At 42.1% G+C, this 18,134-nt stretch overlaps 2 protein-coding genes across 4 annotated transcripts in view; one reads left to right on the plus strand and one right to left on the minus strand.

Annotated features, from left to right (window-relative positions):
* Positions 1–606: 606 nt before the first annotated feature.
* Positions 607–4,648, minus strand: LOC146967667 (uncharacterized). 2 transcript variants are annotated; one of them, XM_085761823.1, is made up of 3 exons: positions 4,392–4,648; positions 2,985–3,377; positions 607–2,126 (listed from the first exon to the last, which is right to left on the minus strand). In XM_085761823.1, exons 2-3 carry the CDS (start codon positions 3,226–3,228, stop codon positions 871–873), a joined length of 1,500 nt encoding a protein of 499 aa, XP_085617949.1. In that variant the 5' UTR covers positions 3,229–3,377; positions 4,392–4,648; the 3' UTR covers positions 607–870. The 2 variants fall into 2 exon arrangements, with proteins under 2 accessions (XP_085617949.1, XP_085617950.1); XM_085761824.1 differs by having other exon boundaries at positions 2,985–3,259; positions 4,392–4,631.
* Positions 4,649–8,717: 4,069 nt separating this feature from the next.
* Positions 8,718–18,134, plus strand: part of LOC146967668 (rho GTPase-activating protein 23-like) — a 60,493-nt gene continuing 51,076 nt past the window's right edge. For both annotated transcript variants that reach the window (XM_085762505.1, XM_085762507.1), the window contains exon 1: positions 8,718–9,162. In XM_085762505.1, the coding sequence (XP_085618631.1) occupies positions 9,154–9,162 (9 nt within the window). In that variant the 5' untranslated portion in view covers positions 8,718–9,153. The remainder of the gene's footprint in view (positions 9,163–18,134) is intronic.

The following is an 18,134-nucleotide window of genomic DNA, read 5'->3' on the forward strand; positions in this document are numbered from 1 at the left end:
CCATGAGCCGTAACGGCTCTGTGGCTATTAGCTTAGCTCGTAAGATCGTATTAACTACATATTCTACTACAGTTTCTTTATTAGATTGATTTAATGCTGCCTGTTATTGTTGGGATGCTGCTCGCCCAACTCCTGCTCCTCAGGCGAGGCAAACGGAGCAAAGGCAAATACGTTTGAGGAGTTTATTGGTAAATAACCTAAAGAAATTGTAGCTAACATGCTAATTAGCTTGCTCTTCTTCTCTGGCAAAACACGACCGCATTGCATTGTGGGATACGGGAGTAGAAAGTAGTGTACATCGCTTGTTCACTCAATTTTGCGGTGCATTGTGGGTGTTTTGTCGTCCACTACATAGTGGATGAAATTAATCGCGGAGAATTCGAACAACACTACAAAATGGTGAACACACTATATAGTGGACTACATCCGTGATAGGGGGCGATTTCGAACACAGCTCTAGTCATTAGTTTTTGAATTTGCATAATACCACCCCTACCTGTGAGTACTAGCAGTGGTCCATTTGCATTTAAAGGGACAGGCACTGAAACCAGCTGTTCTGAACTGGGCTGTTTTGGGCGGATGAAAAGAGAGCTGTGATGTTTGATCCTTTTGACCGCAGCATGTCACAGACATGTCTTTAAGACACCTGGGAATTATTTTAATTTGTGGAAAAGGGGCATAATATGTCTCCTTTAAAACATGTGACGATGGTTGGGACAGACACTCAAAATCTGTCTTATTTTTAACGAAAAAAAAAATGGGTAGTGGACATTCTGAATGGCTGGTTACTACAGAAACTTACCAGCCACATTGGCTGGCCATTAAAAAAAGTTAATTTAGAGCCCTGGTTCTACACCCACTGCCTCGGTTCTACATGTGGCTCTGCATGTGAAAGTCTATAGTTGACTTCTTCCCTCTTGTGTGTTTCCTCATGTGGACCACCAGATTGCCTTTCTGAGCGAAGGACTTCTTACACTCTGAGCACTGGTAGGGTCTCTCTCCCGTATGGATCCTCGTGTGATTGACCAGATCCGACTTCTGGCAGAAGTTCCTCCCGCAAAACTGACACAGATAGGGTTTGTCCTCCGTGTGGATCCTGGCGTGTCGGATTAAAGTCTTAGTTAAAGAGAAACATTTGCTACAACAAGGACACTTGTAGGGTTTCTGCGCCGTTCCTGTCTCAAACTGAACGATGAGCTCGGTGGTTTTTCCTGAAGGTCGCCTCGGCAAAATGTTCTTCATGCCGAGGTGGTCGGGCTCCGTCTCAGCTCCGTGCTGCTCACCTGGGATCCCTGGAGGAAGCAGCTGGTCGTCATTGTTAGTGTCTGATACTCCACCATCAGATTCACTTGGCTCCGTTTTAATATGAGCCACCGGAAGTGCAGCAGAGGAGTTTTTATCTATGTCAGCAACAGCCTGGATCTGGTACAGACACAGCGGCTGCAGAGACTCCTGATCAAACTCACTTTTGTCATAAGGAGTGATGGTTAGAGGAAAAGTCTTAATGCCAGATTCATCCTGTGTCTGGTGCAGCTCCTCTTCCGTTTTAATGACAGGTGTCACTGATCTGAGTTGACTTTCTGAGTCCATCTTTTCGCTGAAACACGGGTACGGTTTCTCCTCAGCGTGCGTCTGTCTGTGAATAAACAGACTGTCCCTCTGCTCGAAGCTTCTGTCACAGTCCTGACACTTGTACGGTCTGGAGCCGTTGTGTATTCTGGTGTGAATGATGAACTCAGACTTGCGGCAGAAGAAGCGGTCGCAGAACTGGCACTGGTACGGGAACTTGTCCTCCGGATGCTTCTTGAGGTGTCGCACCATCGTCTTTTTGGAGGAGAACCCAGTGCAGCAGATGGGACATTTAAAGAGTTTGTTCACTTTGAGGATTTTCAAAGGCACATTCAGGTCGCACTCCTTCGTGCCTTCCACTTCATCGGCATCAACTTCGACGTCGATCGTTATCTCCCGATCGCTTCCATCGGTTTCGCAGGCAGGAGAGGCGTGTGGAGTGGTGCGGCCGTCTGTTGGCTGTGACGTTGTGTTTGGTTCCTCCCAGCTCACACTGATGCTGGCAGGAGGTTGCTGCTTCCCAGACGGCAGCTCGGTGCCCGACACCTGGAGAAAGTCTGAGGCACAAAGGAAGAGTCAATTAACTTTATATAAGACAAACTGGTGTCATTGCTTTCTTGGTTTTTTTTTTTTTACCAGGTTACTCATCAAAAAATCTGGCAGTTGTATACTACTAATGTGACTCCGGTTAAATCCATTGAAAACACAAATACAGAGGCTTAGTGATAAAAAAACAAACAAAAAAACATATTAAATAAATTAAATATAATGAAATGTTCTTTAAAAAATAATAAGAGAGAGCCATAGAAAAAATAGACTGATGGATTAACCTATTCAGCCCACAATTGACTTTCTAACCTCTTCACCTGTCTTCTGCTGTGACTCAGTCTTTAACTCCATTATAACATTTCAAATCTGTTGCCATAGCTGAACTTTTTTATTTTTATTTTTTTACTTCTGCTTTTAATCTGACTGAATCAGAATTGGGTCCAACACATGACAAAGGCTACTCACTAGATTATTTTGTTCTCCTCTGGCTGCTCTGCCTGTTTTGATCTGTCTTGATATTTAACTCGACATTGTTGATACCGGTTTTTCTGGCTGTCCTTGTTTGAATCTGAGCTCTCATTTCTTCCTCCCAACCCCCTTTGTCCAAAAACGTCCTGCTAGGTAGATAATTCATTTTCATTTATATAAAAATATATTATTTTTAGTCTTTATTGGTTTAGGGTTGTACCCATTGTACACATTTATGATGCAAACAATGTACAACAATGTTGTGATACATTTACCTTTATTAAAAAATAAATGCAGCTCCTGTGATTTGGATACTGCACCTGGCCGTGTTGCAGTTTTGATTACATTGCGATTAACTGTGCAGCCCTATTCATAAGCAAACTTGTTGTTTAACTGACCTTCACTGTGTGACTGGGCCACATCCAGCAGTCTGCGGTGACTGTCCACAATCCACTTAGAACAGGACATTTCCTCTTCATACTCTATGATGGTCCTCTCTGCTACCTTGAAGATCTCTTCAGCAGCTGCAGACAAACACTCAGTGATGAGCGCTCTGAGCAGCTCCATCTTCGCTGTCTTCACCATGCTGAGGTGTTCTCTGCTTTGAGGGAACATGGGTGGAAATGTTTGTGAGGCAGACATGAGCCCTGAAGCTGAAGCTGTCCTCTTAATCCTGGTGTTCCCCACAGCTGCACCGGTACTTTCTGTGTCCTGAGATCCTATCTCACTCTGGCAATGTGAGGAGATAACATCTGGTTCAGCAGCAGGACATGTGGTAATGAACTAGTGATCTGAAAGACATTTACAGGGAATAATAGAAATTATATATTTAAGAACAAATCTGTGGACAAGAATTATATATCAGTAAATTAATAAAGCTTCAAAATCTGCTTTAAAGGAGGTGCATTTAAAAGCTTTTAAAACTTTCAGCAGCTTAGTGTTTTAAATAATGAAAGGTATACTTAATAGTGAGTCAAATAATAAATGTTATGAATAAAACTTGCTGTTCAAAGTATATGCTTATTACAATATGATGTAGCCTAAAGCTGAAACTATTTGTAATGAAGTCAATCCACATCAAAACTTTCAGCAACAATGATAGTATTTCACTGCTGATGGTTTTTAAAATAGTTTCAGCTTCTCTGTCTTCTGTTTTAATTGAGGACAAACCCACAGGTTCATTTAAAATAATCACAAGTTTCAGCCATTCAAACTTCTCAAAAACAAGAAAACAATGAATCCTAGAGGACAGTTGGCTACAGGAAATCCTAAAATAAGAAGCTGTTTGGTGATAATAACACTGTATCACTTACTTCAACGACCTCCATATAAATTGTATATGTATTGTGTTGTATGTAATAAATTGTATTTTATCTAATAGAATCTATAAATAAACATTCGTTATGAACATAATAGGACATGTAGCCAAGTTCTCCAAAGATGAACAGGTCCAGCTGGAACCTGCACTCACTCACAAATGAATAGTTGTTTCAAAGAACTCATAAAATAGTGTTTTTTCCCCAAAAGTGTAAGTAAAACAGACATTTGTCAGTGATTAGTTTTAACACTTGATTACAGACTGCTGCTGCCATATCAACCTTTTCTATCATACAGACAGATGTTTATAACTACACAACTGGACCTGTTGTCTAATTCTACTTCAGCCACAGCAAGGTTGTTAGTCCTGCTGTATTGTGTGTACGTTTTCTGAACAGTGACACTGAAGGACGGGAACTATTTAACGTCACTCACACAGCTAAAATAATCAGTGGGACAATGACAGACAGGAACATTTAAATACTGACCCTGTGGACGCAGTCCCTCCTTTCTGTCCTCTCTGCTCAGTTAGCCTCTGCTAACAGAAGCTAGCTCAGAGTTAGCCACTTACAAACCAGAGGCGGAAGAGGCACAAACCCTACATCCATGCGGGACACACACCGTGGACCAGGCCTGTCTGGTATCAGAGGATATACAGCTGACCTGAAGGCTTCACGTCGCGCAGACACACTGGTCCAGGTGACATGTCACATTGCTAACAACCTGCTAAAAACACACGCTCTTCTTCTACTGGTGTTCATTTCCAGCCGCGTTACCGCCACCTACCGTCTCTCTCCACTGCTGTTTGCTGTGCCACGTTAATTAACTGCGGATCTTTGTCATTCTGGTAAGTTAATTGAAGAACGAAAAATGCTTCAATCCGTTATTTGGAAGCTAAATATTAATTAATGTGGTTTTATCTGATTTTTAATTCCAAACCAAAACGAAATCATTCATGTTAGCCTAAACGGCCCTTGCTAATTTATTTTTCAATGTTCACCTGTAGCTAGGTGAGCCGCAGAGGTCCAGCCAACTGATGCTAAATCTCAGAGTGAGTTCACTTGAGTGCAGTGAATGTATCTCAGTTGATTGTAAATAGGCTACACCTGTGTCTGGAAGTCACTCACTGGAGTAGGTCTTTTCCTGTTTATAATTTCATATTGAAGACAAAAGAGCACTCCAAGCAACTATGAGGAAAGACTGAATTCAATAGATTAAAAAGTAGTTCAAGCCAGGCAATGGATACAAAAAAAGTCATTGTACTCTGGAGTTCACTTTAATTCCCAGGGGAATATGGCACATGGCACATGGCTGGTTTTATAGGAGAGATGTTGAAGACGAGAGTGAAACTGAAGTTTGCAGGCCTGGATGGGAACGCTCCACACACACTCTTGTGCGTTGGTGCCAACTACATGCAGGTGCCACTCACTTATTTTAAATGATCCACTGTTAATTAATCAACATTAGTTTGTGGAAATCTGTTTCAGTTCAGGAGTTTTTTTGTTTGTTTGTTTTTTTGGTAAATTCTTATCTTGGGGAAGGTATCCATAGGGGGTGAGTTCCTTTTACAGGCACTGTAAATTGTTCACCAGTAGATGGAACCATTCACCTACCACAGTTTCTATCCCGTGTAACTTTGTCCCTCCCTATCTAAAGCATCTGAGATTAGGCCTACTTTTGTATGTTTCAGAAAACAAAATGCACTGATAACCTCACAACTGAAATAGATAAACTCCATCCTAGATAAACAGAGAAATTAAGTGTTCCACACAAGGTTGTCCAAGGTAGCTTGCCACAGGCATAGGTGTGTCAGAGCTATAATGTCCAGTAGCAATAATTCAGCAGGCTAGGAAAATAATCAGTATAAAAGTCATTCATTGCATAATAGTGGTGGATGTTTATTCACTAGGCCATGTGCCTGTGAGCACTAAGCTGCTGTTCAAACAGCAGCAGTCGGAGTAATTGCTGAAGGGGAGAACAGTGGGCCACTGTGGCCGGCCCGCCTGCCCGTTCCTGTTGTTGTGGGTTGGGAGTTTCCAGCTATACAGCTCAGGGGAAGCACCACAGGATGTCCTTTTCCTCATTCCTCAAGGATAGAATGACTTTGTGTACGTGTATGTGTTACTGTGTTTCATGGGTAACATGTTTTCTGGGTTTAGGTATTCTGAGATTTCTGTCAGCTGCTTTTCTTTTGTTGCAGCGATGCATTAAAAAGACCTCCAGGATACGGAGCCACAGCCCAAACCATAAGTTCACACACAGAATTAATTATTAAAAAGCTGACTGTTGAAATTCAAGTCTATCTCAATCAATATTAGCTATAATGTAGTCTTATTGATTACATAATTATCATTCAACTGTTCACAAAATACTGCTGATTTGCACTTTGACAGTGGTTTGTATTCAGAGCGGAGGGGATGCTGAGTGTCCACAATGATTTTCTGCTGCTTGTTTCATGACTTCCTGCTCCTACAGGCTCTGTATGGGCTCATATTCTTTCTTCCCTATTACTTGCAAACAACAGTTCAACTAATGATGCTGTCTAGGGTTGGCCATTAGAATAAAAGCATGATTTGGTTGCTCACTCCATATGGCCTTAAAAAGTAAAGCGTCTGCTGCAGTCAGGTTATAAAGTGTGTTTTCCAGCAGGTTAAGTAGTGTTAAGTATTTGTACAAGGACAATGTGATTTATATGTAGTTGCAGCAACACTAATATTAGGAGCAGTGTCCTTGATTATGGTATATTGCAATGACATCCCATTGTCTAAAGTCTGTTTAAAAGAATTAACGCTTCCTGTTTGTTCCACGAGCAGAATAAGCTTTTAGAATGAGCTAACAGCCAAGATTATTCTAAAAGATGATTGGACAGAGTTTATGTGCAGTTACAGAGGTAGTCATTTAGCTTTTGGCCACTGGGAGGGTAAACATAGCATCATGTCCCTGCCCTATAGAGATGCCCTACATGTAACAAGCAAACATCAGCAAACAGTTCCAGAAGACAAGAAAGAAGACGAGGTCAAATCCTAGTAGGCTATATGTGTATATCTGGACTGCCTTTGGTCAAATATAACTGTGACATCATCTGTCAAAATCATCAAACAAAAAATAAAAGACAAAGACTGAGCTGTAGGTTCAGCTTTGTCTACACACAAGAGACAGGCTTAAGTTGTTTTTTGTGCTTTCTCCTCAATACGGTTGGAGCAAGAAAGATGAGACAATTGGAGCGAGGGAGAGAAAAAGGATGCTACTGTGCCAAAGACTAAGCCCGAAGCACACACTTGCTTTATCAGGACAAATACTCTCAGATCGACTGTATTTCATAGACATATGTCCCTCTGTTTGATATGTAGTTAGGCTATTCGTTACTACAAAGCATCGCTACCAGCCACTTCTCTCTGTTTCTCCCTCTTTCCTGCTCTTAAATATACTAGTATATTTGCTGTAGTGGAAGTGACGGTCAGTGAATGAAGAGCCCTCCGCCTCTTCCCTGAAGTTCCCAAATGGCCTGAAAAACCAGTGTTCAGTCGACTGCAGCTCTGCTCTTCACTGAGCAGTGGTAGAATCAGCATCACTCACTCAGTCAGGGATAGTCATAATAATAAAACTATCAGCATTCATTCAGGATCAATATTCACTCTCCTTTTAGCTATGTTTTTGTCTCCACCAACTCCTTGGGCACAGAACTGGATGTTTAGTTGTTGAAAGCTCCACTGTATTGACCAGCTGGTCTCCCACTGTGTGTGTGTGTGTGTGTGTGTGTGTGTGTGTGCTTTTTGCAGGTAGTGGACAGCAGCTTTTACCTTGGTAACCAGGCTGATCGGAGCTGTGAACCCGAGGACTGTAAAACCAGAACAATGACGTGAGGTGAATGTGAGAGTCGGTGGTGATTCTGTATGGGTTTGTCACTACAAGCCACTCCTTTACACCAGTGGTTCTCAAAGTGGGGTCCGGGGACCCCCAGGGGTCCTTGGGCGGGTTCAAGGGGGTCCCCAACCTTTTCTCAAAATTTTACCACCTTTTTTCCCAGAAATATTACATTTTTTTCCAGATATTTTATGAATTTTTTCAAAAAATTCATGCCATTGGCAGTAATTTAAATGTGCATTGACTAAGAAAAGCAATGTTATTCAGTCTCAGAACAAATATTTGTGTATTTCTGGTGTTTGTTTTAAAAAAAATTCCAATGGGGGGTCTGTGGTCTAATTTGTGTCAGTTTAATGTGAAAAAGTTTGAGAACCACTGCTTTACACACTCATTATTGTCCATTATTAGGATGAATATATTGATTATTGCAGCTTTAAAATCTCCCCTTCATTGTTCCCTCGTACATTTAACCATGTCATGGTGTGTAAATCTTTTAAACAATGGATGGATCCAACAGTTTAATGGCCGACGTAAGAGAATAACCGTCTTTGCAGAGGCTGTTTGTTGGCATGCTTCATTGACAGTTTACCAACACCGCTCCTCAATGGAAGAGTGTGAAGCTCATAGTGAAGCGCTACGAAGGAATGAGTGTGACAGCTGCTGGGGGAATCCTACTACACCACCAGGTCACATGGTACACACACACACACACACTCACACATGCTCTATCCCTCTGATCCCTCAACCCCTCCCCTTCACTCTGTCTCTCACTAATGCTGTGTACAGTGAGGGAGGGAAAAAAGCGGGAGGGTTTTAGAGGAGGGGAGGAAGGAGGAGGAGGGGGAGGAAGGGGAGCAGCTGAGAGAAAGAGAGAGAGAGAGAGAGAGAGAGAGAGAGAGCAGAGTAAGCGAGGAGAGGAGGAAAAGGAGAGGCAGGAGCAGTATGAGCCCAGATTACAGCCAACCAGATACTGAAGCAGGGAAGACAGGAGCGTGCAGGGCAGAAATAAAGGGATACAAGCTCCTATGACATTCTCTCCTTCTGTGTCAGTTGAAAAGAAAGAAAGAAAGAGGATTACACACATGTTGTGGTCAGAAAGGAGGTGAATAGAAGGCGAAGAAAAAGAGTGTGTTTCCAAGAGCAGGCGTTTCAGAGGACGGTGCTGTCACACAGGAGGAGGAGGAGGTGATGTGTGTGTGAGCGTGTGAGTGTACAGCACACCAGCAAAACAAGCCATACGACATTAAGGTGTGTGTGAGTGTGAGCACGTGTGTGTGTGAAGTGAACCGTCACCATCAGAAACCCACCATCATCTACAAAGATCCAAGTTGAGGTTTCACAAGCCATGCTGAGGACCAGGAGCCAGTGGAAGTCCTGCTGAACACCATGGCCCAGGTGAGGAGATGCTCACACACACACACACAAAGACCTAGTGCGAGGCTGCCTTTGTGTTAAGCGTATTAATATGCATGTAAGAGGAGTTTGTGAAATGCATGAAGAGTAGAAACACATACACACTCACACACACTTAGACTGAGTTCTGCGTAAGTTTTCCTCGACCACGACATTCCTCTCCCTCTCATCCGCCCTCTGTCTCTGTCTTCTGTCTCTCACACTATCAAGAAGTATAATATTTTAGAGGTGCAGGCATTATCGTGGTGTGTTTGACAGAGGAGGAGGTGCCTCGGGAAGTCCTCAGAGTTTGTTTACTTTGACATTTCAGGCATCTCTGCAACTCAGCGTGGGCGCAACAGGAGAGGAAAGCTACTCTCTCATACATATTTATAGCAGTGAGATGTTTTATTGGATCGTTGATCATATATTTATGACAGCTTGAAAAGACTCCTTGAAAAACCTTTGAATTCCTGAATATGATATCCAGACAGAAATTATGTAATATTTTTGCAGAGCTCCTTACCACCAGGGCTCCTGGTTGTCTGTGTGATAGACAACTGTTAATGGTGAATACTATAAGCAAAACAAATCCAAAAAAAGAACTCGTAAGTTTCAGTTTTCTGTACAAAAATGTTGACATTCTGCAACTTTTTAATTCTAAAGGGTAAAACACTTTTTGGTCACATTTATGCAAGCCATGTGTTAGTGGGTGTGTCCCATGGTGGCAGCTGAATGTTAGTGTAACTGTGACACAATGTCTGAATACTAAAAGCTGCTCAATATACACTGCCTGTCCAAAAAAAAAGTCACCACTTGGATTTAACAGAGCTAATAGTTAAGAGCATCCCATTGGATCATTACTGTATGGATGAGTATGTTTCAGCTATGCTTCAACTTATTTAACCCTAACTGATGCAGTCTCATTTCTAAACAACCATGTCAGGAGACACATACTGTACTGTGGTTATGGAAAAGATGTTTATCTGTTTCAGAAGGGTCAAATTATTGGCTTCAAGCAAATAAAACATCCAATGAGACTGCTGAGACTTCTAAAACTGGGTTAAGAACTCTTCAACGCATTATTAAAAACTGGAAGGATAGTGGGGAAACACCATCTTCAAGGAAGAAATGTGGTCCAATGTGACCACAGAGTCCAGACCTTAACCCCATTGAGAAACTTTGAAAAATTAAAACTCTGGACGGAAATAAATGTTGTGACATTGCAGAAGCTAATTGAAACGATGCCACAGCAGCCGTGTGTCGTAATCAAAGCTAAAGGCGGTCCAACGTAATGTGTGTGCCTTTTATTTGGACGGGCAGTGTTTATCATCATTTAACATTCGTGGGCTTAAGTTTGCAGTTACTCAGAATGTGGGCGCTAGTTAGCTTAGCTTGCCCAGGCTAGCACAGAAATCTGCTTAAAATTATTTTTCAATCATGTTATTCCAACACAGCCCAGTACCTGTACATTCAGTGCTGTGTTGGTTCATATGTAACTCTGTTGATGTTAAATCATGGAGCGTTTGTAGCTGCTGGAGTCACAGATGTAGTCGTGAGCAACTTTGGGCCCTACATGTTTGCCTGGCTGTTAGGTTGATGGACTTGCACTGATTGCAATAAATTATTTATAGAGCCCATCCACACAGACATTACACCAGTCACCGGTCATCACTGACATCAGTGGAGTATAAATACATACATGCACATATACAGTACAGTATACTGCATGCAGTGTTGCTCTTTTTGTTTCAGCCCAACTTTGTACCCGAGCACCAGCCGGTTCCAGGACCCAGCTGGAACTGCTCTGCTCTTTTTCTTTGTAGCTTCACTTACAGATTTGTGGGCAAAACTGCGGGAAGTGCAGCAACAAAACCCAGAGAATTGAAGAGCGGTGTATTTTGGTCTTGTCTCCATGAGGGAAAGGGAATATCTCAGAGAGAAAGGAGGCTTGTGTATTTTTAGCCAATCGGCTCAAGTGATGCGTTTTTTTTTTCCCCCTGTCTGTGTATGCGAAGACTGTGTGTAGTCTTTTCATAGAACGTGGCAGGGACAGTGACAAAAAGAGAGCATGGGAGGTCTGTGAGGTCTTTATGTCTGGTGATATAGAGGACAGTGTATCCTCTCAGAGAGAGCGAGCATGGAGAGTGTGAGGGTGGAACAACTCCCGCTGCCTGATAGCATAATGGAGTCAGCCTGAGTGTGAGAGGTGCATTGTGTTTTTGGAGCTTGTGTATTCGTGTGTGTGTGTGTGGAAACGTCAGGATATCCTGCTCTTGCTCTTGTGGACAGACACATTTACTGGAACAAAAAGGAGATTGAGGAAGAGGAGGAGAGCTGATGAACTTTCCAGCAATATCAGAAACACTTCTGAATCATCAGCCGGGGCTGAAGTCTCAGACTTAGAAGATATTAGACTGTCAGTTTACTTTAATCACTGATCAGATGAGATCTGATCACTGGGCCCAACTGATCTTAGTCCTGTTACTCAACTCAAATTTTCTTTTTTCTTAGTGGAGACATACAGTATTAACCGGAACTTAACTTTTTCCATCCAAATACACATGAATAAATGTAGTAAATATTCCTGTGTGAGTTTGAGTGAAGATCTGGTTAGCCTAGCTTAGCATCTTCTGACTCCTGGACAGACAGATAGAAAGCTGAGACACAGATTGATTTCTATCGTCTCATCATATTCTGCAAAGAAAGTCAAGCATATAAAGAAAACTATGGAGTTCTACTTCAAACACTAAATTAGAGTTACCGATGTACTTATCATCACATCCCAGAAACATATTAATGTATTAATGAAATATATTGTCACACGTTTCAGTATTGAAATATGCATTTGCATAACTGTAATTTCCAACAAACACACCCCTTTTCTTCTCTTCATCACAACTTTTTCAAACTGAAACACAGTTAGTCCACCAAATAGAGAGCATCCCTGTGATGCTAACCTCAACGACAACAACAATACAACAGCAGTAAGTGCAACTCTTTCCAGTGGCAGTGGTTCCCCCAACATCAGGCCCATGGCATCTGTCTGAAATCTGAATGAAGCGAACAATGCGACACTCCCAAGTGTGTATTTAGTATGAAAATGCTGCAACAGTTGTAATTATATCTCCAAGACAAAGGCAGCATCAATCAAAGGACAGCTGTCCATGGAACAGCAGAAGAAAAAAGAGCATGCATGCTTCAAAAACCCTCCCTAGATAAAGGTTTAAAAATACATATCCTGTATTCACTGTGAAACAGCGGAAACGGCTTTGTGAGCTCTGGTCAACATATATGAGCTTTACTGTGACTCAGTCAAGTGACTCTCACTGAGCTGACATGTCCTCTGTCCAGCTCTGTGTCTCCAGCCTCGGGGTCTCTTCGGGGACTTCTCTGTGTCTTCTCTCAGTTACACTGCCCCGGCCACTTGTGGTCTAATGGGCATTGAGTGTGTGTGTGTGTGTGTGTGTGTGTGTGTGTGTGTGTGTGTGTGTGTGTGTGTGTGTGTGTGTGTGTGTGTGTGTGTGTGTGTAAGAGAGAGTGTGTGTGCATGTGCATTCAGTGCTCTTACAGGCTGCGGACTCAGCCTGTGAGCCAGCTGAGGGATGGGCAGAGCGACAAAGGAAACAAAGACGATAAAAGGGAAGTTGCCCAGAGGGGCAGTCATGTGCAAGGACAGATACTTTTGCTGAGTTGGAACCAGCGAGAGTTCAGCACAGACAGTAAATAATGTCAAAATACAAACATTCAGTGTGTCTGTAAATATGCTTTGTAACTGAAGTTAGGAGATCCTCAGAAAGTCATTGACACCATCATGTAACTGTGCACTGCTTATACAGTTGTCCCTCAACAACAACAACAAAAAAAAGGTAACCCTTTAATTTAAAGGCTGCTAATTACGTGATAATGTCAAGAAACAGCCTAGAAATAACAGTCAATTTCATAGTAATGTCATGTTTCTCTTGAAGGCAAATTATTACACATGCTTTGAATTTTTTGGGAAAGGCCAGAATTTTTCACCAGCATGTCCTTTCAATTGACCGTTATTTTTCGGCTATTTCTACACAATCAATCATTATTTCTTGGCTACTATGAAATTGACCGTTATTTCTAGGCTATTTATAGACTTTATGATGCAATTAGTTGTTATTTCTTGGCTATTATCACGTAATCAACGGCCTGTCAATTAAAGGGTTACAAAAAAATCATTGCATTGCTGTATGTTTTAGATTTTGCAGCAAAATAGAACATGTCCAGTATTGTCATGTCTTTTTAACAGCACACCATGGCAATGGGAGAGGGACACACTGTGGTTTATCAGGTATACATGCAGCTTAGAAGGATTCACTGACCTCAGCTTCTCAACTTCAAACTACAAACAACAAACATACAGTATGTCATCCTAAATCAATTCTAACCGGGATAAGCGACTGCAGTGTAATTAATGAGTTTCAAATTATTGCTTGCACAATTGAAAAAGTAATGTGATTATTCCTGAGTAAGTGTTGCAGACTATCAGCAGCTTCAGTGTCTCCTCAGGAAGTACTGCTGTGTGGTCAACTGTGTTTTGGCAAAGTCAGATACACAAGTCATGAGAGTAAAACGGAAGAGCGTAGGCCTGAATCCTGAAAGGAGGATGATGAGTGAAAGGAGAGCATTAATGGAGCCTGTGTAGACAGCTGTACTCTTATATCATACACCTGTGAGCTGGACCAATAAAACACAATGAGGAGGTGGTTTCATAAATACACTTTCACTGTGGCATAGCGTAGACATTATAAGTATAGTCAAACGTCTAAATTTCTCTGTTGCAGAAAGTTGTTTTCTTAAACCAATGGCACAATGAATTCTGGGAAAATTAAGGCATTTTATTTCAAAACAATGTTTGTCTTTTGACACTTATAGTTCGCAGCGTTTTACTCAGTAAATAATTGCTCTTTTCCCTTTCTCGTTGCTTGTTCAGCAACAATGTTAGCAAGCCACAAATTATGAGCTGTTTCCTGTTTTTTTTGTTGTCTGGTGCTACTGCTCAACACAGGTGTCAGTGATTACCACGCAACCACGGTAACAATGGTCTCAGACTTGCGTTAGCCTGAAGGTAAGGTGTCTAAGGGTTTGTGGTTTTAAATGAGTCACTTGTTATTTTTGCCTATGCAGACGGATCTAAAATATCTTCATGACACTCTGTTTGCAGTTTGTTTACGGCCACTTCACTGACACTGTGTAAAAGACAGCATCCTGTGCTTTTGTTTGGTTGAACATCATGGTACCTACCCTTTTGCTTCTTAGAAACTCTACTTATTGCTCACACGGCAACAGAGCAGGAAGTACTATTACAAGAAACATCATGAGTGAGGCTGTCTCTTAACAGTCTAAACCCAGCTGCACAATTCCTGTTATTTTTATTACGTGTCTTATTGGGAACAACATAAATGGACAGATAAAGACGTAATGATGTCATTTTCACCCAGAAAACAACTTGCACTGCGGCCTGGTGAGCAGTTTGAGGATTGAGGAACTCTATGGAACAAGGAGCATGTGTTGTTTTGGGTCTGGCCATAGAAATACTCTATTATAAACATGAATGTGTACAGTAGATAGTGTATAAAGCACCGTGCAGGGTCACTTCATAACTGTAATTTAAATGTGATTAAGTGCATTATTCACTACGAAGCATCAAGGCAAAAACACACTAATATTATGAAGTGAGACACAAAAGCATTGTGGGATGTTGTTTTTTTTAATAGCCAAGGCTATGATCGACATCCCAGCGGCGGACCTGACTGTTATCAGCTCTCAGCAGAGGAGAAGGGAGGAGGATGGGGGGAGGGAGATACAGAGGAGCGAGAAGAGGAGGGAGTAGAGGACAAAAGAAAGATGAGCACTGGGGTGGGGGGGTCAGGAGGAGGGTGACAAATTATGATGACAATTCTCCATTATTGCTTACTAATGTTACAGATCTGTAGCTGCTGTGCGTGCAGTCTTTGTGCAGCTGTCGACGTGTCTGACCTGACGTACCGCGCACCAGTCCCAGAGTGATTCTTGCACATTCTTTCATTTGGAGAACTGCCATTAGATTCCACCATGAATCTAAATCATTTTGTCTTTCCTCAATACTGTGGAATGACTTGTCAGCCAGTGTGTGTGTGTGTGTGTGTGTGTGTAGTGACTTGGTCTGTCTACCTTTTATTTATATCCATGCTAAAGGCGTGGCTCCAGAGATGGCTGTCACTCATCCCACAGTGCTGATGTTGACTGAAATGTCTTGGCAAATACCAGAAGAATCAGCACGAAACTCAGTGCAGATATTTATCTTTTCCAATAACTTTAGTGTCCCTCTGACTTTTCCTCTAGCACCACCATCAGGTCAACATTCCACTGTGTCCTCTTCTTTTTGTTTTTGACCAAATGCCTGCAAACCTACACCGACTGATTCCACTGCTTTCTCTGCGTTCTGTTTGCTGCTAATGCTTGTATGTTAGAAAATAACTAAACCAACATTTTTACATTACCGGCTTAACATTGGCATTGCCATCATTACATCTTATCTAGTAGGATTTTAATGACTTCTTATAAGGCTGCATTCTACTTCTTACCTCTAGTCTTTTCACTTGGCCTCTGTCTGTCAAACACATCTGGCCTCACTCAGTTAGAAAAAAAAAACAAACAGATAACGATGCCGGGATCCACCCAATGATGTTCCAATGAGCTGGTAAAATTTGTTTCTGCCTCCTGCCTATAAGAGAAACATGCACCTAGACATTTGCAACTTAAACACCATGTAAGACAACAGTGACAGCAGTGACCGCCGTTCACTTTCTTTTTTTTTTTTATAAATAGCTCCCGTGGCCGAGCCTTTACGAAAGCTCAGCTGCTGGGAATTTCACTGCTGCTTGACTACAGATCATTCTTTCTAATTACAAGTGCCTGGTTTGACCTCGGTTTTCTTCCTTTATGCGCTGAATGCAGAGGACTGTGTGCAGGAGGTTTGGAGTGCTTTAAATAGGTCTTTCACATCAGTGTCTTTAACTTCAGCTACTTTCAGTGGAAGAACAACAGAATCAGTGATCTGTCAGGAACTCGACTCTACTGGAACTGGCTAAATAGTGAAGCATTAGTACTGAATGACATGAAGGGGGCTAGTACAGTATGAAGCACATTTAGGGTGTGTCGAACAGGCCGCACTTTATTAATTATGAAAGTGTTTTCTGCATAAGATGCAATTAATCAATCAGGGTGCACATTTGCGTATTGGTGGATTATAATGGTGATATAATGATGTTTCATGCAGAATTAGATGCACTTTGTGGCAAGTTGGTTATGTATTGTGGGTGACCCAGTCCTGGAACGCACAGGGAGCAGCTATGAGCACCCTGAGGGTCGAGGAGCAGCTGAGTGAGTCACGACTCCACAAAGACATCTCATCAAATCATTAACGTTAGACGTCTTTGTGATGTGCAAAAGCATTTTATTTAGTTTATTATAAGGAGTGATGGATGTGAAACACAGTAGCAGATTTACCACGCTTCTCTGCAAATACATCCATGATGCATTGCAAGATCTTCTTTTTGTTGTAATCCTCCACCCGACTTATCCAAACATCTGAAGTGCAGTGTTAGTGTGCTCTGTTTGCAGAATGATCATGCATTGTCTCCATGTAGGCGTATTTTACTATGTTGATTATGGCCTTTTAAAATGTGCACTTAAAATACCACTGAGATGTGTCATTGACTTCAAGCCCCAGATCTCTGCTGGTCAACCGCTGCCTCAAGATAGCAATGTGCAATCAACACCTTATTTTAAGAGCAATACAAGATTCAGTTTCAGCATAAAGTGGCTCTCAGCAGCTTTGGTCCCAACGCATCAACGTCAGCGCTGCCTGGGAACAGAAATGTAGGACAGTGAGACGGGAGACGAGCCAGGGGAGTGACTTCACGTACAGTGAGCTGGAGTTCTGATCCAGCACGAGGCTGCACGCTGAAAGTGCTTTTATATGGGAGCTCTTACATCAGTAGGATGGAGAAACTAATTAGCAGGTTATATACAAGTGTGTATGTGTGTACCGTGGGTTCTCAGGGGACAGTGTACACGGCTGCAGCGAGTGTAGATTACATAACATTCTCCATTTGTGATGGGAGACACTTGTCTATACATTATATATGACATAATACATTCCTTGGCTCAACTTAACTAGAACTATTGCAATAACATACATAACCTTGACCTTTAGCCTTACTCTAACCTGAACCTGAACCTGTCATTGTTTGGGCAGCTGCTCTCCATTGTTTCCCAATGAATTCATGCTTTTAGACACACTTAGTATCAGCGTAGTAAAATCTGCCCTGCTGATTTAATGACAGAGGAATGTGGTGGATGAAATGAAAACAGTCCCGTGTGTCATCAGCTATTGTATCCTATGCAGATAGTATTTTCATCTCGCCCCTGCGGTTTCCTTCAAAACAATTCATCTTGGACAAAAACAGCCGGGATGAAACCAAGAGATTCCACTCTTCGGCTCTGATGTCATCTCTGTGCTGCGGCGCTTCCGGTCTCACGCGTATATATATCTATGGGTCTCACGTGTGTGACATCATCACTGCGCTGCGGCAGCACGAATCACACCTACGGCAGCAGATGGTACCCATCTGTGAAGTGACACACACACACTCACACACACACACACATACATACATGCATACGTCTGCACACAAACACACTTGCAAAATCTGCCTTTGTCATATACTCATGCATCGTCACACAACCTAACAGATAGCCCATCCCTAGTGGTGTGTGTGTGTGTGTGTGTGTGTGTGTGTGTGTGTGTGTGTGTGTGTGTGTGTGTGTGTGTGTGTGTGTGTGTGTGTGTGTGTGTGTGTGGGTTGCCTGTTTTCTGCTCTACTTCATTCAGTTACATCAGAGCTTTAAATAGATGGAAGCCTTATTTCCGTGTTGTGTTCTGGCTCCTGACCTGATAA

Source organism: Trachurus japonicus, chromosome 19 (assembly GCF_045865225.1).
Source record: "Trachurus japonicus isolate A0001 chromosome 19, Traja_1.0".
NCBI lineage: Eukaryota > Metazoa > Chordata > Actinopteri > Carangiformes > Carangidae > Trachurus > Trachurus japonicus.